At 45.6% G+C, this 21,684-nt stretch overlaps 3 protein-coding genes across 5 annotated transcripts; 2 read left to right on the top strand and 1 right to left on the bottom strand.

The window, feature by feature from the left end:
• Positions 1–1,270: 1,270 nt before the first annotated feature.
• On the top strand, positions 1,271–4,731 carry LOC136546775 (uncharacterized). 2 transcript variants are annotated; one of them, XM_066538751.1, is made up of 5 exons: positions 1,271–1,566; positions 1,902–2,086; positions 3,412–3,502; positions 3,591–3,858; positions 4,237–4,731. In XM_066538751.1, the coding sequence occupies exons 2-5, from the start codon at positions 1,986–1,988 to the stop codon at positions 4,422–4,424; spliced, it is 648 nt and encodes a 215-aa protein (XP_066394848.1). In that variant the 5' UTR covers positions 1,271–1,566; positions 1,902–1,985; the 3' UTR covers positions 4,425–4,731. The 2 variants fall into 2 exon arrangements, with proteins under 2 accessions (XP_066394848.1, XP_066394849.1); XM_066538752.1 differs by lacking the exon at positions 1,902–2,086.
• A 427-nt stretch (positions 4,732–5,158) lies between these two features.
• On the top strand, positions 5,159–7,071 carry LOC136546774 (WAT1-related protein At5g47470-like). Of its 2 annotated transcripts, none has more exons than XM_066538750.1 (6): positions 5,159–5,527; positions 5,620–5,685; positions 5,797–5,913; positions 6,010–6,388; positions 6,477–6,628; positions 6,823–7,071. In XM_066538750.1, exons 1-6 carry the CDS (start codon positions 5,253–5,255, stop codon positions 6,962–6,964), a joined length of 1,131 nt encoding a protein of 376 aa, XP_066394847.1. In that variant the 5' UTR covers positions 5,159–5,252; the 3' UTR covers positions 6,965–7,071. The 2 variants fall into 2 exon arrangements, with proteins under 2 accessions (XP_066394847.1, XP_066394845.1); XM_066538748.1 differs by having other exon boundaries at positions 6,010–6,391.
• A 2,677-nt stretch (positions 7,072–9,748) lies between these two features.
• LOC136544343 (F-box/LRR-repeat protein At5g02910-like) lies at positions 9,749–10,762 on the bottom strand. The gene has a single exon (XM_066536541.1). The coding sequence runs from the start codon at positions 10,760–10,762 to the stop codon at positions 9,749–9,751; it is 1,014 nt and encodes a 337-aa protein (XP_066392638.1).
• Positions 10,763–21,684: the final 10,922 nt, after the last annotated feature.

Raw genomic sequence — 21,684 nt, 5'->3', positions numbered from 1 at the left:
AAAAGACAAATTAAATATAGAATTCTAAATTTGCAGTAATTAATAAACAGTAAAACAGGTGAATAAAATTAATCTAATAAGGGAAACACTATATATTGGTATTGTTCAATTATTAATGATTTATAAGAAAAATGCTAGGTTTGATGTTTCCCATGAAAACTTATTGCATATTCTTCTTTCCTGCTTCCTGCAACCCCAGCATCTCAGCGGCCCTTTCGCTCGCTAGCATGCCATCTATAGGGTTAAAAAAAAGTGTTTATGACATTTGTGCTTTCTAATGAAGAGCTTGTAATCCATTATCAAAGTATAGTTACCGTAGGTAACCTTCTCCTATAGGACTTTCTGCTTAACCTCAGTTACGGTGCTGCCCCCTTGTAATAAAATGGCAATGAAGCTTGTGCTATGTACTACTAGGAAGCAGAATAAACTCTGAGACAACGAAAATTGGAATATCTGATCAAATCAGTTTTAGTGAACCATTCAACAGCAGGGTACTGAAATAGTTTTGCCCTCCTCGACAGCTGTGTTCATCTCAGACACAATTCGACTGTACAACACAGCTGGATCAGCCCGAGGAAAATCGTACACCGATAAACCAAAGGCCAATCCTCAAAACCCCTAAACCCTAGAAGAATAACTCGAGCAAAATGGAATGCGACGCTTGAACCGAATAACTAACTGCAAAAGTCCTACTCGAACCAATTGAAGCAAGCAATCGGACGAAGCAACAGCAGCGAACCAATGGAAGCAAGCAATTCGACGAAGCAGGTACATCAGCGAACCAATCGAAGCAAGCAATCCGACAAAGCAGCAGCTCACACAGTTGGAGCGCCCCGACACGCAAGCGAATGACGAACTGGGAGGGCGCCGGGCGGAGGATAACGGGGTCACGAGAGGAATCAACCCAATTCGCGCGGATTGATCGAGCAACCGGGGAAATGCGGAGGGAGCTTTACAGCGTGACCGTGACTAACCTCCTTGGTGCGGTTCTCGATGAGGCCGATAACGAAGCTAGACCGCTCTCCACCTCCTCCTTCGTCAGCTCCGGCGGCGTCGCCCTCCATCTCCGCCGCGCCGAGCCGCACCGCAGCTGCGCCCGCCCGCGAGTGTGCGCGAATGCCGGCTTTTCTCGGGGGATATGTGCCGGAATGCAATGCCGCTTGGCGCTTGACCGTTATATAGGGTGGGCCAACCCAGGCCCATGAGGCGGAGGCCTCGTATAGAGATGCCCCGTTCTAAACCGAGCCCGCGGCCCAGCCCAACTGAATCCTTGAAGGAAAGAAAAGGTAGCCCTAGGCCGCTAGGCGGCGCCGACGAGCGGACGAGGCGGTTGCAGTGGGCCGGTGGGGGCGGGCGGTACCTGCAGCGGGGAGTCGCCGGGCGCAGAACCAGGCAGCGAGCGGCTGGTGGTGGGAGTCGGCGTTGCGGCAGTGGCGCGGCCGGCACCCAGGCAGGCGGCGGCCTCTGGGCGTGGCATGCCGCGCACAGCACAGGAGGAGGCGAGTTCTAGGCGGTGCGTCCCGAGGGCCGGAGCGGTTTTGAGCTCTCAGGCATAGTCAGCTCCCCGTAAGTATAAACTCAACCGATTCTCTGTAATATAGGGAAGGGCAATTTAGCAGTAGTAAAGGTTGTAATATGCACTTCGGCTTTTCATACTTTATCTGTATATTTATGTACATACTTTTTCAGAAATAGAAGTAGTGCTCCACGCAACTAGTGATACCATGACTCAACAATTAAGCCTCAGGGCATTTTGTTTTAGCTCTGAGAATGTATTTGACTGCAAAATTAGAGATCAATTGAGGAAAGCTTTTGTGTTTAATAGTCCAATTCAACAATTGCTTCATAATTTTCTTTAATTCCACCTCCGAAATTCACTGGTTTTTACTCTCAATCCACAGGTGGAGATACCTGGGGTGGGTTTTCATGGCCTATAGTGTGCTGTAGAACATGCTGATTCACTTAAATGGATTGAAGCATATAGGATGAACAGCAAGATCACTGGGACTATGAAATTTCAGATTTTATTTTCTGTGTCGAGTCATATGAGCAGGTGCTGCGCGGGAAGCCATGGGTCAAGGACCAGGTGTTCTACAAGCTCATAGTCCAGCTCCTACTCTAATTTAATCCGTGTATGCCAGTCTATGCAGCACGGATACGGATACGTGGATACGTCATTTTTCTAAAAAACCTGATACGCGGATACGTTTTATGTTTTTTTAAAAAAAAATAATAAGACATGTTAAAATTAGTAGAAGCCAATCAAACGCTCTCTGAAGCCACATCTACAATTATTTAACTGCTTCTAGACTAGTGGCTTCGTACAACAGAAGCATTGACGCAGCTTTCCATCTCCACCACTCGTTCCACCGACACCAGTAAAAATCAGCACAGCTCACCACCGCTCAGTCTGTATCCTTTGCTTCCCTAGTTCTCACCCCTTTCCACAGGGGAAGACAGAAATCAGGCAACAGGAATAGAACAGAGGTTGCCGTTGAAGCAGAAATGAAGCAACGAGTGACTACATCAGGAGGGGAAGAAGGAAATTAAGAAGGGAAGATCACCGGAAGTCTCCGCTGAATCGCCACCAGGAAGTGCTGGAGGTCGTTGCGGCCGCCGAGGCAGGCGGGTGGCCAGGAGGGAGGCGTCGGGCGGGCTGCGCCATTGGCGCTCGAGCGTACTGGCAGGAAGCCGCACGTCGGGCTGTGGCACTCGTGCCGCTGTGCATCCGAGCGGGCGGTAGCACTTCCGGGCGGAAGGTGCGGTCAGCCACTCAGCCCTCGCGCGTGCAAGTGGGCAGAGGCGCATCAGGCGGCGGCGCTCGTGCAGCCAGGCGTCCGTGGCGGAAGGCGGATACGTATTGTCATTCATCAAATCGCATGGATACGTATCAGAGGAAGTATCGGATTTTTTCTGCAATTATTTTTTTTCCCGATACTTCACGGATACGTATCCGTCGTGTATCCCAAGCGTATCCGTATCGGATACGTATCCGATACGGGATATGTGGCCTACCTCACGTATCCGTGTAACGTAGATGCCAGTTCTATTTTATTGGGTATACCACATGAGGCTTCAATTTAAAATTGAAGTAGCTAGAAAACCATACTATAAACCTGAGGTGTGTTATTGCGCCAGCTAGGAGCAATGCGGCCAATATATTGAAATAAAGAGAATTTTGATGCTACCTCACCTCAAGTGCTACTTTTGTACAAGCATTCTTTTTATTTATATCAGGTTTCAGAATTGTGTACCTTCTGTAATAGAAGATGCATAGCTACAATTGAAACTCTGAATATTATGTTTGGCAGTTTAAGATTGTAGTGTACAATACGAGGATGAGTGTTCTTCTTGAGCAATTTGCTGGGAATCTGAGACAATGAAAAAAAAATGATTGGCATTGTTTTTCAGCTCTATAATGGATCCCAACATGAAGCAGCTTCAAGAGGCTCTGGTTGACATTGAGACTGGTGCGGAACAAGTTCTTCTAGCTAGGCATCAGGTTCATATATGTTATTGGCTTGCCTTATTAATACCAGATGAGAGTCTAAATATCACTCTTCTGATTTTTTGTTCTCTGTTGCTATCAGTTGGTGGAAAATGATAAGATAAGAAATGCAAACAGGGAGGCCCTGACAGCCCTCCGGAAACAAGCTAGGACAACCAAAAGCAGTGTGCCATCTCCCTTTGAGGTCATAATGAAAGAGATGGAAGGAAACTCTGGCAAGCAGCTGATAAAGGAGATATGCCCAACTTGTGGAGACCACGACCCCAAAGAACATACTTGGCTAATGTTTCCTGGATCTGATGTTTTTGCTCGTGTCCCATTTCATGTGGCACACACTGTTCTGGAGAAAGGTATGCTCAGGAATCATGCTCCACAAAAACCAGTGCATTTGAATTTATCAGTGATGCAGGTTCATTAGATATATGGAGCAAGCATTTACAGTTGATTTTGAATTTCATATATGGAGCAAGCTTTTTTGCACACAAACTGTTAAAATGAGCAGCGTGTAAAGAACTCTGTGCTGACACTATTCTTTTTTTATCGACTCTTCTGGCATCCAAACTATTTTATTTCATTTTCGTGAAAATCCAAGAAAAAGTGAAGCATGTTCTTCTTTCTGCAAACAAGGAAACTTGTGTGCCTATTTAGTCCAACTATTTATATTTAGCTAGTTCCTCGAGGCAATATTTATGACAAACAATTGCTTATTTCACTTTGTATTGGTGCAGACCAAGAACGCCTTGATTTCGATACCAAGAAACTGCAAAGCTTTGTGAAGGAGAAATCACTTGTGATCGCTGAGAAAGGCGCCCTAGCAGGAAGATTCGGCGCTGACACTGTGAAATCCTTGGTCAGCCTTAGAGACACACCTAAGTTGACACGAGAGGGAGCAGAAGTGAAGTATCAGTTGGGTTAACTGTCCAACCGCAATCCTGTTTCTTGGATATCTTCTGTATAGATGTTTGCTTTCATGTCGAACAAAATTTTGTGTGATTGTTAGCACTGGCAAAAATTTGTTCCAAATTGATGCTGAGTTGTTGAACCACAGCGAATCTGAAATTTTGAATTCTGATTTGCTGTGGCATTGCAACACAATCAGTGTGGGGTTCCTGATGGGGCATCCTTGATGGCCTAGTTCCTGATGGGGAATCCTTCATGGCGCAACCTGTGTGTAGTTCATGGCGCAACCTTCCTCACAGTTACGCATGAGAAGTTTGATAACTTGCAATGTGGGTCAGTGGGTGCAAATCTGTTTACTCAAAATATTGCAATTGCAGCTGATGTGATTCAACTCAGAACAATGGAAGGAATGTTGCAGACTTGCAGTTAGTATGTACCGCTGCAGATTGCAGTAAACCAGCCATGCCCATGTTGTATGAAATGTTAGTGCAGCCCGTTCTTCCCCAACTCTGGCTTGGCGCGTCCTCTTCTGCCTCCTCTACGGGATACGGCCATCCCATCCTAATTCAAACATTTGAGTTGAGCATTGCTCGTTTCTACCATTTCGGCAATTCAACAGTTGACTCATCGCTCGTTCCTATTACCTACCATTTCGGCTTCAACAATTCAGTGGAGCATGACTCGTTCCTACCATCTCAGCTTCAGTCCCGCCCTGTAGCGGCCGTTGCGGGAAGGAGGGGCCATCGCCCCTCAGAATAGCAAGCACAGAAGAGTCGAGGCGCGCGCGACGTGCGCAGAGGCCACACCTGCGCGCGCGCGTCCACCAGAAGAGGAAATCGCGTGCATGGCCGGCGCGCCCGCCACCGACTCTGCCGCGGCGGCGACCGGCGCTGCGGCCGTGCCGCTGCTCCTGCCTCTCGATGACGCCGTGGCGGGCGGAGGGTGCTGGGAGGACACCGCCATCTCGCTGGGACTGGTGGGCGTGCAGCTGGCCAGCGCCGCGTACATGGTGGTGCTGACGCCCGTGCTGGCTCTGGGGCTGGACCCGCTCTTCCTCATCGCCTTCGGCAGCCTGTGCACCGGGATCCTCACCGTCCCCTTCGCCGTCAAGCTCGAGAGGTTTGAATTAATCACGCGCCGCCATGGATTGTTCGTTGTGTTCTGTACGTTCTCTGATCGGTCTGCATGCAAATCTGGGATGGACGAAGCAGGAAGAAATGGCCGTCGGAGCTGACCAGCCGACTGTTTTTTCGGTTCGTCGTGCTGGCTCTGGGAGGGTAAGAAACTCCAGCAATCCAGCAATGGCAATGGTGTGCTGCTCGCCTGCTCTGATCCCAAATGGGCTTGCGAATGATCCGTGTAACACGGACCGTGTTGGTCTCTTCCAGGGTGACTGGATTCCAGGCCCTGATGCTGCAAGGCATGAAGATGACGTCCCCGGCCATTGCTTCCGCCATGCCCAACCTGGCGCCCGGCTTCATTTTCGTCATCTCCGGTTGTCTCGGGTACTCCCGCCGTCCACTGGCCGGGGCCCCAATCCACACCCTGATTGCGCAGGCGCATGATATATAACATTAGTTTGTGCATGTCCACGTTTGCAGGTTCGAGAGTGTTGATCTGAAATGCCGGTACACGAGAGCCAAGATCCTGGGCACCGTGGTCTGCCTGGGGGGCGCCGTGGCCATGAGTTTCCTGCAGAGCCCGGACGCCCGATCGGGGCACGTGCTGCCGCGATCGGCGGACCCCGCCGCGAGCTGGGTGGTGGGCTGCGTGTGCCTCCTCGCCGCGGTGCTCGTGCTCTCGGGCACGATCGTCATGCAGGCGGCGACCATGCGGCGCTTCCGGGCGCCGTTCACGCTCTGCTCCGTGACGTCGCTGATCGGCGCGGCGCTGACGGCGGCGTTCCGGGTGGTCACGTCGGGGCGGCTCGGCCCCGGGACGCCCCAGATCAGCCTCCAGATCGTCCTCTCCCTCGTGTTCGTGGTACTGCCGAAATGTGATGACGTTAGAAATCTACGGCCGTGGTTGAGCTGAAATGACCGGTTTTCGATGGTGGTCGTCGGTGCAGGGAGGGGTGGTGAGCTCCGCGTGCATTATGTTCCAGACGTGGGCGCTGGAGAAGAAAGGCCCCGTCATGGTCTCCATGTTCAACCCCATGCAGACTGTCGGCACCGCCATCTTCTCGGTGCTCTTCCTTGGCGGCGCCATGCAGCTAGGAAGGTACTGGAAGGTTCCAGATTCACCCAAGCTTTGGCTTGCTTTGCCCTCCCTTTCTTCCCGTTGAGATTTTTTATAAGCGTTGCAGGGATTGTCGGATTGACATGAATCAGAAGCTGATTTTGTGCTCTGGGTTTATGTCTTCCAACCCCACCAAATGCAAATAGACTGAATTGATCTCTTGATGCTTGGCGCAGCATACTCGGGATGGTCTTCCTCTTCTCCGGGCTGTACGTAGTTCTGTGGGCGAAGAATAAAGAATGTCAGGTTCTTGCTGCAGACAGGGTGGAAAAGAGTAAAACAGCGCACAACGACATGGAGAAGGCCCTCTTGTTTTGAGATGGAGCTAAGTTTTGCTTCCCTTGTAATATTAGGCTCTTCAATTTAATATACAATTGTAAATTAATAAAATCTTCCTTTATAAAAAAAGGAACTTGCTAAAATCTGGTGCCTGAATTTTCGATTCCTTTCAGGCAACGGTTATTGCATATATTTTATGCTAAAATTATAGGTTTAGCTCGTTGCAAATCGCAGTTTATGTAGGCATAATCTGCAATTTTCAGTTCTAAGAATAAAAAAACATTAGACAAAACCACAAACCTGATAAAATTTGATTAGTGTTGGCACAAAGACAATTAAAAGTTTACAATTATTTCTATTGTTAGAAAAAAGATAAAAATTTGATATATTATGATACAAAGACAAATAACAAATCATAAAAGCCCAATTTACTTGTACTAGTTGGTTGCACAAGAGTGTTGCATGAAATCATCTTAAAATTCAGGCACCTGAAATATAGGGGAAGTGAAAAAAAAAACTTGCATCCTCTTTCAAATCCTGATTGCCTTAGCCGTACGACCTAGTTTGATATGCAAATGTAGTAAGGCATCGTTTATGTCCACTGATTGTTCCCATGCCCCTTTAACTGTTTCAAGAATCCCAGAGGAGTACCCGAAAAGAGTCACCCCGAAGCTATGGTAAAAATTGAAGGATACATCTCCATAAAGCCAAATTTGGAAGCAAGAAGATGGAAAACTAAATGGCTTATTCAAATCACACCCTTATGAATTGCTCACCCTAGGAAAAGTCCGAAATCCCAACGGGATTTTCCCATGAATTGTTCACCCTAGGAAAGTCCGGAATTCTAGGGAATTTGAGTTTCCAAACTAACTCTGAAGGATGATCGGTGCATGACCAGAGATCGTTGTTGTTAATGCCCGAAGGTCTACTGAGGGGAAGTGCTCTTGCCATTCAAGGGTACAGAAAAAAACAATCAATCCTAGTCATTATAGGACAAGGTTGTTCATTGACCAAGTAAAATTGCCCCCTTAGTTCAATTTCTAGCAGTTTCAGACCGAAGCTCGTTTGTTTGCAACTGTTCACCGTCCTAAGGTCAAGCCTGTCATTAATTTTTATCAGCTACATTTTGAATGAGATCAAAGTCCCCAAGCAACAGGTAGGCCGACATTGATTGCTTCAAGGATAAAAGTTACATGAGAAAGTCTCTCTTCTCCGTGGCAGACTGTGGTTCATAAACCCCAGTCAAGGACCAAGAAATATCATTGGCTCGCATAGTAATATCTACTGAAATAGTATATTGGGTTTGGGACTTCGGTTGTAAATAAAAAAACTTCTCCTTCACAGCCAAAAAAATGCCACAGGACACCCCCTGCGCGGCTAAGGGGCGGTTTGGATCTCATTCTCATAGTGAGATTCTGGATTAAAAAAAAACAGGTGTTTGGATCTCATTCATATATTGATTATTGCCGTGAAAATCTCTGAATAGTAGGTTTAGGATAGATAGTTGGATTCTAGATTCCCATTCTAGAATCCAAGCGTTTGGATCTGGTTCTTATTTTTTTTTTACCTTATTCTCATTTTTCTTAGGAGATCCAAACATATGACCTAAATAGGTGGAATTTTTGATAAAATGTGGGCCCATGGTCTCCATCAAGATTTCACTTTCCAATTTGAAAATCTTTGTGCAATCATACTATAGTCGCCCCCGATGACATGATCAGATTTCTTATGGTAGCTCGTTTAGCTGCATCATTTAGAACTAGAACATTCCAACAAAAGATGACAAAATTTTCAGCTGACATTTAAAATCAAACAATTAAAACTGCAAGGCTCATTAAAGCGATTGAGTCCCAAGACTTACACCCGAAGTCATCGAGGACTTGCTCGAGGCTGCAGGGTGGAGTACAACACTCAACGAAGTTCACATGCAAAGATCTGTTCGATTGATACATAAGTCGGCTGATAAGCTAGCTGAAGCTGTTTTGTTATGAGAGAAAATACTGTAGATTCTAGCTGATAAGCCGGCTGATAAGTTCAAACGAACAGGGCTCACAGAAGCATTTGCTGAAAACATGTTGTGGAGTTTCTAGCATGCTCCCTAACTATTGAAACCTTGTTGAAATGTTGAACGATCATCATCTTTAGGCTTGGCGTAGATCCAAATAGAAGTTTAAGGAAATCCATCTCGTGATCATGTCCATGGAAGCCTTCAAATTCTGCAACCTCCAAATGAGGTAAAGAAATCAGTTCATTTCTCTAGTTGCTAGCAAAATCACAGTCACAATGCTCCCAACATTCTGCATCCTGGAAAGCATGAAAGTATATATGTTACATCGCTGACGCTTCACACACACACACACACACACACACACACACACACACACACACACACACAGATATATATATATATATATATATATATATATATATATATATATATATATATATATATATATATATATATATATATATATATATATATATTTTTTTTTTTTTTGAGGATCTAAGAAATGTGGAGTTAATGGAAACGATGTGTGAGACATGTGAAGAGAATAGAATCATTACCACTCTGAGTAGGACGACCTTAAGCCTTTGTATGGCGGTTCTAATCTAGAGCAGTTGCAGCACAAGCGCTCCAAAAACATGCCCATCTTCGGAGATGCAGCTCCAAGGCTGAGAAGTGTGTGAGGGTCCCCGGAAGCCGTGCTACTTCCTGCTCGAAGCTCCGCTCCACGGGTGGAATAACCTGCAAAGTGATTTCATTTGCATCGCAGCATATGTAGACATAAGTATCATTTTTGGTGGAGTGTTAATGAGCTATCATCATTGAAGGGAAGGAAGTTCTGCAGCAAAGGGATCAGAACAAACCAAGACGTTGTCTATGTAGAGGGACAGGATGTGGTGCGGACCGTCTCTGCCGCTCCATTCCAACTTCAACTTCAACTCATTGAGGCGCCATCTCACGTTCTTGACAAACCCAACTATAGAATCTTCAAGAAAACACTCTAAGTACAACTTCTCTAGCTTGGGTGCCGACAGTGACATAGTGAACTTCCTCGAGAAAGACGAGAACACAAAATTCTTGAGATTGGGGGCCACGACGTGGACATCCACCGGCTGTTTGATGTCGAGCAGGTGCCAGATGAGCTCGTCGAGCGAGCTGGACTCGACGGCGAGCACCGTGACACCCAGGGGGCAGTTGCCATCCATGTTGAGACTGCGTAGGCGTGGGCAACGGGGGAGGAGAAGACCGGGGTCGATGAAGCCAGCACCGGAGAGGGTAAGCCGCTCGAGCGAGGCGAAGCTGCCGGTGGGTGGCAACTTGAACCGCAGGCCCGAGATGCGCAGCTCGATTGAGGTGGCTCGTGCGAAGCAGGGCAGCACGAAGGCCGCGCTGCGGTGCTCTCTGCACAGAATGACGACGAGCTCCAGTGGCTCGAGCTTGTCGGCGGCGTGAAGCAGTGAGGAGATGCTTGCGCCCCCGAGCACCATGTTCCTGAGGATTCTAATCCAAAGCCGGTTGAGCTTGGGCTGGACCTGGGCAAGGGCGTTGAGGAGCGAGTCGAGATTAGCAACGTCGTCGAAGGTCAGCTCACGAAGCTCCGTCCAGAGGCGGCGCCATGGCTCGGAGAGGACGCTAGTGCGCATAGCTTCGCGCGTACATTGGAGGCGGGTGAGCACCTCGAGGCGCATGTCCTTTGGGAGGCTGCTGATCCGGTCCTTCCCGTCATCATCGCTGCCATCCTGGCTAAGCCGGGGACAGACGCGACGCAAATCTCCTCTGGGCGCCGGCACCGGCGAGGCGAGGCGACGGCCCCATCGCAGCTGCATGGCCATGGCTCTTCAACTGCGGAGCAATAGAAAATCGAGATTGTGTATAGAATAGAATGAATTAATGAAATAAAAATATAAAGTGGGGGATATGCATTGCAGCAGCACAAACAGATGATCAGTCAGACGACGAGGAAAGTACCCAGAATTAGCAAAGTGGATCTTCCGTAGAGTTATGCCTAAGACAAGTTGAAATAGAAAGTACCAAAATGTGCTTGCATTGCATGGCCTAAATAAACATAAACAAGAGAACACCGAACAAAATCATCCCTACCTTAACCTTGAAGAGACAAAATTGCTAGTATTTTCATTTAACAATTCATGTGCTAAGAATTTTATCATTTATATACATGTTGTCTTCCCATCACCATTTTCTGTCATATACATGGACAGCTTTGATTACCAAACAAAACTGAAAAGAAATAAAAAACCATTGGGTAATCTCTAATCTATCTCTCATATAGAGCTAATCCTCACTAGAATTATATCTTGACATTCAAGTCATCCACATCAGCAGCTCACTAGCGCATGCAATCATGTCACTTATAAGCTATCCACGACACTAAGTCACATTATCCACTAACATGTATTTAATTATCCGACTCCACGTCAACATATATATCACACTATACATCCACTAAAATTTATTTGCGGTTCCCGTAGAAACACACGAGATTTGCTTCTAGTCTAGTTATTACAGGTCACCGTGACGTATCTATCAATATCATTCAATCATGCTCAGCTCACTTTGAAGGGCCGTACCTCGTTTTACCTATGGATTTATTTTTGAAAACACAATAAGACAGTAAAAGGTAAATCGAGAGGCCTTTTGACTTAAGCTTAATAAGAGAGCCCCATGATTTGGAAACAAAATGACTTGATGAAAGAAGCAGATCCAAAAATCGATGACAATGGGAATGGCAAGGAAGTAAGAAGATTAATAGAGAAGTAAGAATGAAGTCAAACCTCATACAGCTCCACCTCTAGACCTGAGCATTTTGTAGGTCAAATCGGCCCCGGTCTGGGCCAAAAAAGCCTGGCTGACCATCCACTAGGCGAGTTGGCCAGATTTTTCATGTCAGGCTTGGGCCGGGTCTAGCTCTAGGTGGACCGGCCACGCAATTTACAATGTAAAATAGTTAAAATAAATATTTTAGGGTGGGCTTGGGCCAAGAAAATATTTTCTACACAGCAAGGTCTATGCCCAGGCCCTGTCCACTAAGACTCGTGGGCAGGAGCCAAAACACGACAAGCTTGGGCCGAGCTGAGTCGGGCTCAATTTGATCAGGTCTATCCACCTCCACCGAGCTTTTCTTCTATTGCGGCTATGGGTGCTTCTTCTTCGCCAATGACTCCAACCTCGATGGTATCCAGATCTACGGTTATTGTCGAAGATTTTTGGCGAAAAACTAAATCCAGATGCCTCTTGATTTACGCTTAACTCGACGGTCCTCGATTTCGAAAGAAAAATGCATTTTGGAAAGAAGTAAATCCAAAAGTCAAATAAAACTAGGCTGAGAAGGAAATAACATCAATGGAGGAAAAGTAACAATGAAGTCGAACCTCTGACAACTTGATCCAACTCAAATGATCTCCCTTCTCTGTTGCATTGAGGACCTCTTCTACTCCCGCGACTCAAACTCCGGCAATCTCTAGATCTAGGGTTAGGGTGCATGAGTATTTTTTGGGAGGGGAAGGGGGTGGGGGGAGGAGGGATGATTTGGTGGCTGTAGGGTCTATAGTGATGACAAGGGAGGTTGTCAGCCTAGCAGCGGCGACACCAACAGACGGCTAATGGGAGAGTGGCACTAGGGTTAGGTATAGAGTTTTATTTTTGTGTACTGACGATGCACCCTCCTTTTTAGGCTGGCTGAAAGGCCATGGCAGCCCAAGCCCAAGTTACCTACTCATTTTAGTCATTGCTTCTAACGGATTGAATTTTCCCGTTTCCTGTTGGTTTGGCCACAGGGTGACCTTGTTTGTTTCATCTCTAAACCATGGGGATTGAGGGGGATCGGAGGGGATTGGGGGTGTTGACTTATAGGGGATTTAATCCTCATCAATCCCTCCCAATCCCCTAGGTTTTAAGATAAAACAAATAGGGCCAAATTCTGTGTTTTACCATAGTGCATAGAAAAATTAGTTTTCTCTGTGTGTTTTTGTCATTTCCCCATGGGTTTTGTTTTCTTAGATAATGATTAGATAATGAAAAGAACATCTAGCTTCATTCTCAAAGAAGAGGAATCAAATCTCCTTATTACAATACAAAACAAAACTGGCTCAAAACACAATTATGCGAATAAAAGGCCATCCCTAGGACGTGAAGAAACACATTATTGCATTCTCCAGCTTGCAGCAAGCCTCTAACACCAACTTTTCTATGCCGCACACCACTTCAACTTGGCCCAGAAACGAAGCCAATGTGTTCTCCTGAAAAAAACCTGCAGAAGAGTTTTGTGTTGACATTGTCAAAAACAATTCCATTCCTTGTTAGCCAAATGGGCCAACAAATTGCTCCTCCTCCTGTCAATAAAAAGGACATAAAAGTTTTGTCCCTTCTATGATACCGGTTATCAAATAGGCTTTGGACATTCAAGGGTCGTTGAGGTCCTAGTATCATATGCACAACCCTCCATAGGAATGTAGCATATAAGTGCATTCAAAGAAAAGGTGTTGGATGGTTTCTAGCTTGCTACAGAAGCAATAAGTAGTGTCTCCATTCCACAGTTACTCTTTAATAAATTATCTTTTATGAGAATGACCCCTTTTCTAAAGAACCGAAGAAAGATCTTTATCTTTAGAGGTGTCTTCAATTGCCAAAACTAATTGTGTTACTTAATTTGTTCCCATTACTAACAAGAAATAAACCTATACGCAGAACTAATAGAAAAAATGTCGTTTTCATGCAGGTGCCATACAAACACATCGAAACTATATTGAAGGTTTACAATGGCCACTCTAGCAACTAAGTTATTCCACTTTATTAGTTTGTTCCTCACTAATACTTTCCTAAAAGAAACATTAAGTGGAACTATTCTTAGGACCTTTGCAACCTTTTCTTGTTTCCTACGTGCTATTTTATACAGAGTTGGATATTGGATATTTAGATGTTGATTATCAAACCAGGCATCTTCCCATAACCTAATTTGTTTACCATCATGTAATCTAAAAGATCCCAAGCTCAAAAAGTTATCCTTAATGCCCATTAGACTAATCTAAAATTGTGAATCGCCTGCCTTTTGTTGCAAACTTGTGATAGAGTTTTGTCTTTTAACATACTTATATTTCTTAAAAGAGGAGGACGGGGATCGAGATGGGGTCGTTGGCCTGGATCGATGGCGTCGGCATCATGGAGCGGCAAATAGATGGGGACGACCCGAGGTGACACAATGGCGGATGGAGAGGAATCGGCGAGGCGACATTGGATGTGGAGGGGGGAGTGAGGCGAGGTGGTCAGCAGCGGATGGGAAGGGGGTCACGCTGAGATGACAGATACAAAACCGGAGGATACATGAGGGAGAAAAGACCTAGAGCATTGAGGTCATGTAGTGGGGGCAGCATGGCAAAGCCAGTGTGGAGGATTGCATTAGGCTCTTTTCAGTTGGGATTTCCCTGGCCACTCCCGCCTCTCATCTTTCTCCCTTAACCCACACACGTGTCCTCAAGTTCCTTGATGGTTTGCCCTGATTGATGTACTTTAAAGATGGCCAATACAGAAATGATTTCTATGTAGAACCTTGTCAGTTGGCCTCCTTTAGTTTTTATTTCCACGTTGAGTAGATAATTTCCAGATTCGTGTATACATACTTTCTATTGTTTCCCGTTTCCTTGTAAAATTTCTACCTTCATCAATTAATTTAAGGGGCTCGTGTGGAGTGCTGCTATACATACTCAAGCAGCGGTTCGTGTCCTCAGGACGTATGGCAATGCGTCATTTCCACATCCAAATCCGTGGAGCAAGACTAGTATCTGAGTCCTAACAACTACCTCAACGCCATTTCCGCTGGAGCCCAATCCAATCAAAATCAAGGTTTTCCTTTTATCTTCTCGTTGATGCCGCTCAGGTTTTGATTCATTCAACTTGGTCCACAGGTGCGCTTGACATACTACATTTGCCTTTTTTTTCAACGAATGTTTCCCCAATTTTATTTCCTGAATGAAAGGGGCTTGCCACTCCTAATTCCCTTGGAAAAAAACTTGCGATGCCAAATGCCATTGATTTTCTGGGGATTAGTTTAATAATATATATAAACGGAAGGCTTGACGCCCGGACGGGACGTCGCGTTCGCATGCGGCTCCCACACCTGCGCAGCTCCCGCGTACGCATCCCTCCCCACGGTCCGCATCCCGCATCCCGCCCTAGCACCAGCGCTCATGTTCGTCGCATGGCATGCACCCCCGCGCCCACCCCACGCCTCGCACGGGAAACCCACGTGGGTTGACCCATGGCTGTGCCCCAGCAACATATGCAACATCCCAATCTACTTTTGCAACATCCAGATAAAACACTTGCAACATAAGTATGAAACATATGAAATACTCGAAACATACACTTAAAACATGCGGGAAGTGCCATAGCAACATATGCAATTTTCAGATGGAACACTTGAAACATAAGTCTGAAACATCTGAAACACTTAAAACATAGGCTTGCAACATGCATATATTGTCATTGCAACATATGCAACATTTCAGATCTACTTTTGAAACATGCAGATAAAACACTTGAAACATAAATTTAAAACGCCTGAAACACTTGAAACACGCTGTCGTCGGAGACCATGGCCTATCTGGTGGGAACTGCGGAAGTCAGTAAGCTCGGGTCTCCGCGGTGGAGGGAAAGGTAGGACATGGTGGGAGATGGGCGAGCGGTGGGGAAGGGGGCCGACGGATGGGCGGCCACGCTGCGGCTCGGCCACGTGGCCATGCACGCAGCCTGACTCGGTGACGAGCGTAAGGCCTAGGAGGGGGCGCGGGGCAGCGGCAGGCGGGGTGGCCACACATGCAGCCCGCCTCGACGACGAGCGCCAGGCCTAGGCGGGGGCGCAGTGTAGCTGCCGACGGGGTGCCTCTCGGATAACTCGGCCTCGACGCTTGCACTAGCACAGACGGGATGAGCGGATAAGGAGTGAGGATTTTTTTGTTTTGTTTTTAGAAGATGGAGCCGCACGGCGGGTGGGGGGCTGTGTCTAGGCGCGGGTAAGGGACGCACGCCCATGCACTATCATTATCGATATATTTGGTTTGTGATCAATAAAAAAAAACTTGTATATTAGTTGTTTTTGCGTGGAGACTTGTCGTCAAGCCATGCGACTCCGGTCGGGCCGCTGCCTCTTGGCTCCACGGCAAGGAGGAGGGGCCGTGCGTCAGCGCCATGCCCCCTCGAGGACGTGCTCCTAGAGATCCTCGTCCGTCTCCGGGACGCGCGCACGAGCGTCCTCTCCCGTGGCTGGTGGCTCCTCTGGACCTGCCTCCCCAAGATGTTCTTCGACGTCACCGACGACCCTGCCGACCCGATTCGCTGCGTGCGTTTCAAGTTCCACCGCTTCATGGACACCAGCCTCTCCATCTCCGTCGACGGCGGCAAGGTCGCCACGGCGTGCCTCACCTCGGTGGTACGCATCGCAGCCCACATCGCGTCGATAGAGCTCTCCCTCAGGCTCTGGGGCGTGTTGGATATAATATGGGCTTGGCCCATATAATATTTAATAATTAAATAAAACTCTATGGTGCTTAACATTAAGTGTTGTATGGTTTAATACCATACGGGATTTTGACTCAGCTTATATGGTTGGAAATTATTCATCTAAATTGAGAAGCTGAGAAAAGGATAAAGGCGTGCCACATGCGCGCGCGCCGCCGTCGCCGCCGGCCGGGCCATGGCCGTGGGCGCGGTCCGGGCCGTGGCTTGGCGAGGTAGGTAGGCGAGCGAGCGGGTGTGGCCAGTCTTTTGCCACTTAAATCCACATTATCACGGGAGTTTCGCTCCTTGACGGTGGAGGCGAACTGACTACGTCGGTTACCGTCCCTTCCACTTCCCATCTCCTAGGATTCTCCACTGCCTTTGTCTTCTCTTCCCCGTCAGCAGCCATATATCCTGTCTTCCGTTAGTCCAGACCCCATCTTCCGCAACCACTCCCGAGAGAACCACAGATCAGCAGCCTTCTGACTTCCCCATCCTATACCTCTGTGTGCACGGAGGAGCGGGAGAGCAGGTGCCTCCGGAACCCTCGTCCGCTTGAGAATCCTGCACGGGGTGAGTGGCGATTAGGTTTTTGGGGAGCGACCAGCAACTGCTCATTCATATTCTTCCTGGAGATCGCTCTTGGACCCGTCCTCTCCCTGAAATGTCAAGGCATCTTCTTCCTGGTGATCCGTTCATGGGACTGCACTAAGAACATCTTCCTGCATCGACTGTGGTTCGCGACTTCGAGCAATGCACTATGTCGACTAGTACGAATAGAGCCTCCAATGCCCTCGGCATAGGACCTTCCGCTGGGTACAGTCTAATCTCTTTGATTACTATATTTTGTATTCTTACTATATCAATCAGTATGTCATCTATGCATGTTGTAGCGTTCATAAGAAATATACACATGCACATATATGCTGTCACAAACCTACTGATGCTATATTTCTGGATTAAACTAATAATGAAAATGCCTAAATTCCTAACAATCCAAAAACCTAATAATAGGCAATTTTCTATCAGTGGATTTATTGCCACTTTGAAGCCGAATAATTTTGATGGCAAGAATTTTATGATATGGCATGCCAAGATGGTATTGTGGTTGACTGTGATGAACTGCTATCACGCCACACAGGGGAAGCCTGAATAATTTACTCCTGAGGAGGAGCGAAAGTTCTTGGCTGCCGATAACCTGTTTCGAGGCGCCGTGATTAGTGCACTTCATCCCAAGTATGAAAAAAACTACATATCTTGCACATCAGGTAAAGAATTATAGGATGCTCTTGAGACAAACTTTGGGGTTTCTGATGCTGGTAGTGAGCTGTACCTTATGGAGCAGCTGTATGACTACAAAATGGTTGAAAATCGTTCTGTGGTCGAACAGGCTCATGAGATACAGGCGCTGGCAAAGGAACTAGAATATTTCCTATGTTTGTTGCCCGACAAATTTATGGCCGGTGGTATAATCGCTAAGTTGCCACCTTCTTAGGGGGATTTTGCTATTTCTCTAAAACACAAGAGACAAGAGTTTAGCGTGGCTGAGCTTATTGGATCTTTTGATGTTGAGGAGAGGGCGAAAGCAAAAGACAACCATGGAAAAGGAGTTGAGTCTTCCGCTGCCAATATGGTGCAGAAGAAAAACTTATTTGCATCTCGTAATAAAAAGAAGAAGAACATGCAAGAGAACAACAATGCAAAGCCTAAGCAGACTGCATAGTTTAAGAAGAAAAACAACAAGAAAGGTGGATGTTGCTTTATTTGCGGAAGTGATAAACATTGGGCAAGTACGTGCCCAGACCGCAAATATAAGCAAGAAAAGAAATCAGCAAACATGGTAATTAGCGAGACTAGAGGAGGAACATCTGGGTATGGTAATTCTTTACCTTTTATTCTTTCAGTTTGTCTTTCACCTGAGTGGTGGATGGACAGTGGTGCTAATATTCATGTGTGTGCTGATATTTCTTTGTTTATTTCCTATCAGGCCAACAGGAGTGGAGCCTTGTTGATGGGAAATGGTTCGCATGCGTGTCTTCTTGGTGCTAGTACGGTCGTTCTAAAGTTTACTTCGGGAAAGACGGTGCTATTAAAGAACGTGCAGCATGTCCCCTCCATCAAGAAGAATCTTGTTAGCGCTTCTTAGATGTGTCGCGATGGCTTTAAAATTGTGTTTGAGTCCAATAAATGTGTTGTGTCGAGACATGGAACATTTGTCGAAAAATGTTATGATTGCGGAGGCTTGTTCCGCTTATCTTTGCTTGATAATGTATGTAATAAAGTGGTGAACAATGTTAATGTTTCGGATGAGTCGAATATATGGCATTCACGACTTTGTCACAATAATTATGGTTGTCTCACGCGGCTTGCAAATCTGAATTTAATCCTGAAATTTAACTTAGTCAAAGATTCTAAGTGCTAGGTGTGTGTGCAATCGAAGCAACCGCGCAAGCCTCACAAGGCTGCTGAGGCGAGGAACTTGGCACCATTAGATCTCGTTCATTCTGATTTATGCGAAATAAATGGCGAATTGACTAAAGGCGGTAGACGATACTTTATGACATTTATAGATAATTGCACTAGATTTTGCTACGTGTATTTATTAAAAACAAAAGATGAAGTGTTGCATTATTTTAAGGTCTATAAAGTTGAGGTAGAAAATCAACTTGAGAAGAAAATTAAGCGTTTGTGGTCCGATCACGGGGGAGAATATTTCTCAAATGATTTTTTGAGTTTTGCGCGATGCATGGAATTATTCACGAGAGGACGCCACCATACGCACCACAGTCCAATAGGATTGCAGAGAGAAAGAACCAGACTCTAACTGATTTTGTTAATACCATGTTGGAGACTGCAAGACTATCTAAAGAATGGTGGGGTGAGGCTATTTTGACAGTATGTCATGTCCTGAATAGAGTGCCCACAAAGAACAAAGAAATTACACTATTCAAGGAATGGGAGAAGAAGAGATTAAATCTCTCTTACTTGCGAACTTGGGATTGTCTGGCAAAGATGAATGTGCCAATAAACAAAAAGCGAAAGTTTGGACCAAAAACTGTTGATGGTGTCTTTCTTGGTTATGCAACTCACAACGTGGGTTATAGATTTTTAATAATAGACTCTAGTGTTTCTGATATGGCTGTTGATACAATTATGGAATCTAGAGACGCTATATTTTTTGAGAATGAGTTTTCCATGAAAAATGCACCTAGCACAACTAGTCATGAATTTATAATTTCCTATGAGCATGAAAATTTTACTCCGATAGAATAAATTGAGGAATCCTATGTGCAAAATCCTGAGGATGACACTATAGTCACCAGGAAAAATAAGAGACAGAGGACTGTAAAGTCTTTTGGTGATGACTATATTATGTACCTTGTGGATGACACACCAACGACCATTAAAGAGACATATTCCTCTCCTGATGCTGACTTATGGAAGGAAACAGTACGGAGTGAGATGTATTCTGTTATGTCCAATGGACTCGGAAAATTATTGATCGTCCCTATGGGTGCAAGCCTATAGGGTACAAATGGGTGTTTAAGAAAAAGCTTAGGCCTGATGGTACTATTGAGAGGTACAATGCAAGACTTATGGCTAAGGGTTATACTCAAAAGGAATGTGAGGATTTCTTTGATACTTATTCACCGGTTGTCCAATTGACCATAATTCGAGTTTTGCTTTCCCTGGCAGCCTTTTATGGTCTTATCGTTCATCAAATAGATGTTAAGACAGCTTTCCTAAACGGAGAGTTGGAGGAGATCTATATAGATCAGCCGGATGGGTTTGTGGCAAAAGGTCAAGAAGGCAAAGTGTGTAAATTATTAAAGTCATTATACGGCCTAAAACAAGCTCCTAAGCAATGGCATGAGAAGTTCGATAGAACTTTAATATCTGCTGGTTTTGTTGTGAATGAAGCTGACAAATGTGTGTACTATCGGTATGGTGGGGGTGAAGGAGTCATTTTGTGTTTATATGTTGATGACATACTGATCTTTGGATCCAGCCTTAAAGTGATCGAAGAGGTGAAAGGATTTTTAACTAATAATTTTGAGATGAAAGATTTGGGAGAGGCTGATGTTATTCTTAATATCAAGCTTCTAAGAGACGGTGATGGTGGGGTAACTCTATTACAAACCCACTATGTGGAAAAGGTGCTGAGTCACTTTGGGTTCAGTGACTGTGCACCTGCTCCTACACCTTATGACCCTAGTGTGCTATTGAGGAAAAATCAAAGAATAGCAAGGGATCAGTTGAGATATTCCTAGAACATTAGTTCGCTCATGTATCTTGCTAGTACAACAAGGTCTAACATCTCATTTGCAGTAAGTAAGCTGAGCCGGTTTGTGTCAAACCCGGGAGATGATCACTAGCGTGCTCTTGAGAGAGTAATGCGCTACCTAAAAGGGACCATGAGCTATAGTATTTGTTATACCGGACATCCAAAAGTGCTAGAAGGCTACTGTGATGCTAACTGGATTTCTGATGCTAATGAGCTTTATGCCACAAATGGATATGTGTTTTCGTTTGGAGGTGGCGCTGTTTCCTAGAAGTCTTACAAGCAGACTATCTTAACGAAGTCTACAATGGAAGCAGAACTCACAACATTAGACACTGCTGGATCTGAGGCTGAGTGGCTTTGTGATCTCCTTATGGATTTACCGGTTGTTGAAAAACCCATGTCGGCTATTTCTATGAACTGTGATAACCAGACTGTGATTACGAAGGTTAATAGTTCTAAGGATAACATGAAGTCCACAAGGCATGTTAAGAGACGACTAAAATTTGTTAGAAAATTGAAAAACTTTGGAGTAATAGCATTGGACTATGTTCATACATCTATCAATCTGGTAGATCAGTTCACTAAGGATCTGTCACGCAATATGATAGAAAGTGCATCGAGAGAGATGGGTTTGAGACCCACTTGAAATTTACTATAGTGGTAACCTGTTCTATGTGATCGGAGATCCCGTGAAGTAGGACGGTAAAACAAACTAGTAGTAAATTGTGAGGAAAGATCCTTAGTAAGACTCATTTCTGATGCATATATTTCCTTTCTGTAAGGCAGGCTGGTTTTTGCCTTAATGTGTTCCAAGTGACTTATCAAAGCAAAGATGTTGTCCTACAGAACATCTTTTGAGAAACACACCTATATATGTCAGACTGCTGCTCACAGTCTATGAGATTTGAGTGATATCTAAATACTCATGAAAGGCATTGAAGTATGACTTATATGCTTCAA

Source organism: Miscanthus floridulus, chromosome 3 (assembly GCF_019320115.1).
Source record: "Miscanthus floridulus cultivar M001 chromosome 3, ASM1932011v1, whole genome shotgun sequence".
Lineage (NCBI taxonomy): Eukaryota > Viridiplantae > Streptophyta > Magnoliopsida > Poales > Poaceae > Miscanthus > Miscanthus floridulus.
This window is presented reverse-complemented; position numbering and strand designations above follow the sequence as displayed.

Bases quoted from the DNA above. Each gene is read 5' to 3' on its own strand.
- LOC136546775 (XM_066538751.1), top strand. From the start codon at position 1,986: ATGAACAGCAAGATCACTGGGACTATGAAATTTCAGATTTTATTTTCT. The intron at 2,087-3,411 runs GTGTTCTACAAG...ATTGTTTTTCAG, and splicing joins AGCCATGGGTCAAGGACCAG to CTCTATAATGGATCCCAACA. The intron at 3,503-3,590 runs GTTCATATATGT...TGTTGCTATCAG, and splicing joins TTCTTCTAGCTAGGCATCAG to TTGGTGGAAAATGATAAGAT.
- LOC136544343 (XM_066536541.1), bottom strand. From the start codon at position 10,762: ATGGCCATGCAGCTGCGATGGGGCCGTCGCCTCGCCTCGCCGGTGCCG.
- LOC136546774 (XM_066538748.1), top strand. From the start codon at position 5,253: ATGGCCGGCGCGCCCGCCACCGACTCTGCCGCGGCGGCGACCGGCGCT. The intron at 5,686-5,796 runs GTAAGAAACTCC...GGTCTCTTCCAG, and splicing joins GTCGTGCTGGCTCTGGGAGG to GGTGACTGGATTCCAGGCCC. The intron at 5,914-6,009 runs GTACTCCCGCCG...CCACGTTTGCAG, and splicing joins GTCATCTCCGGTTGTCTCGG to GTTCGAGAGTGTTGATCTGA.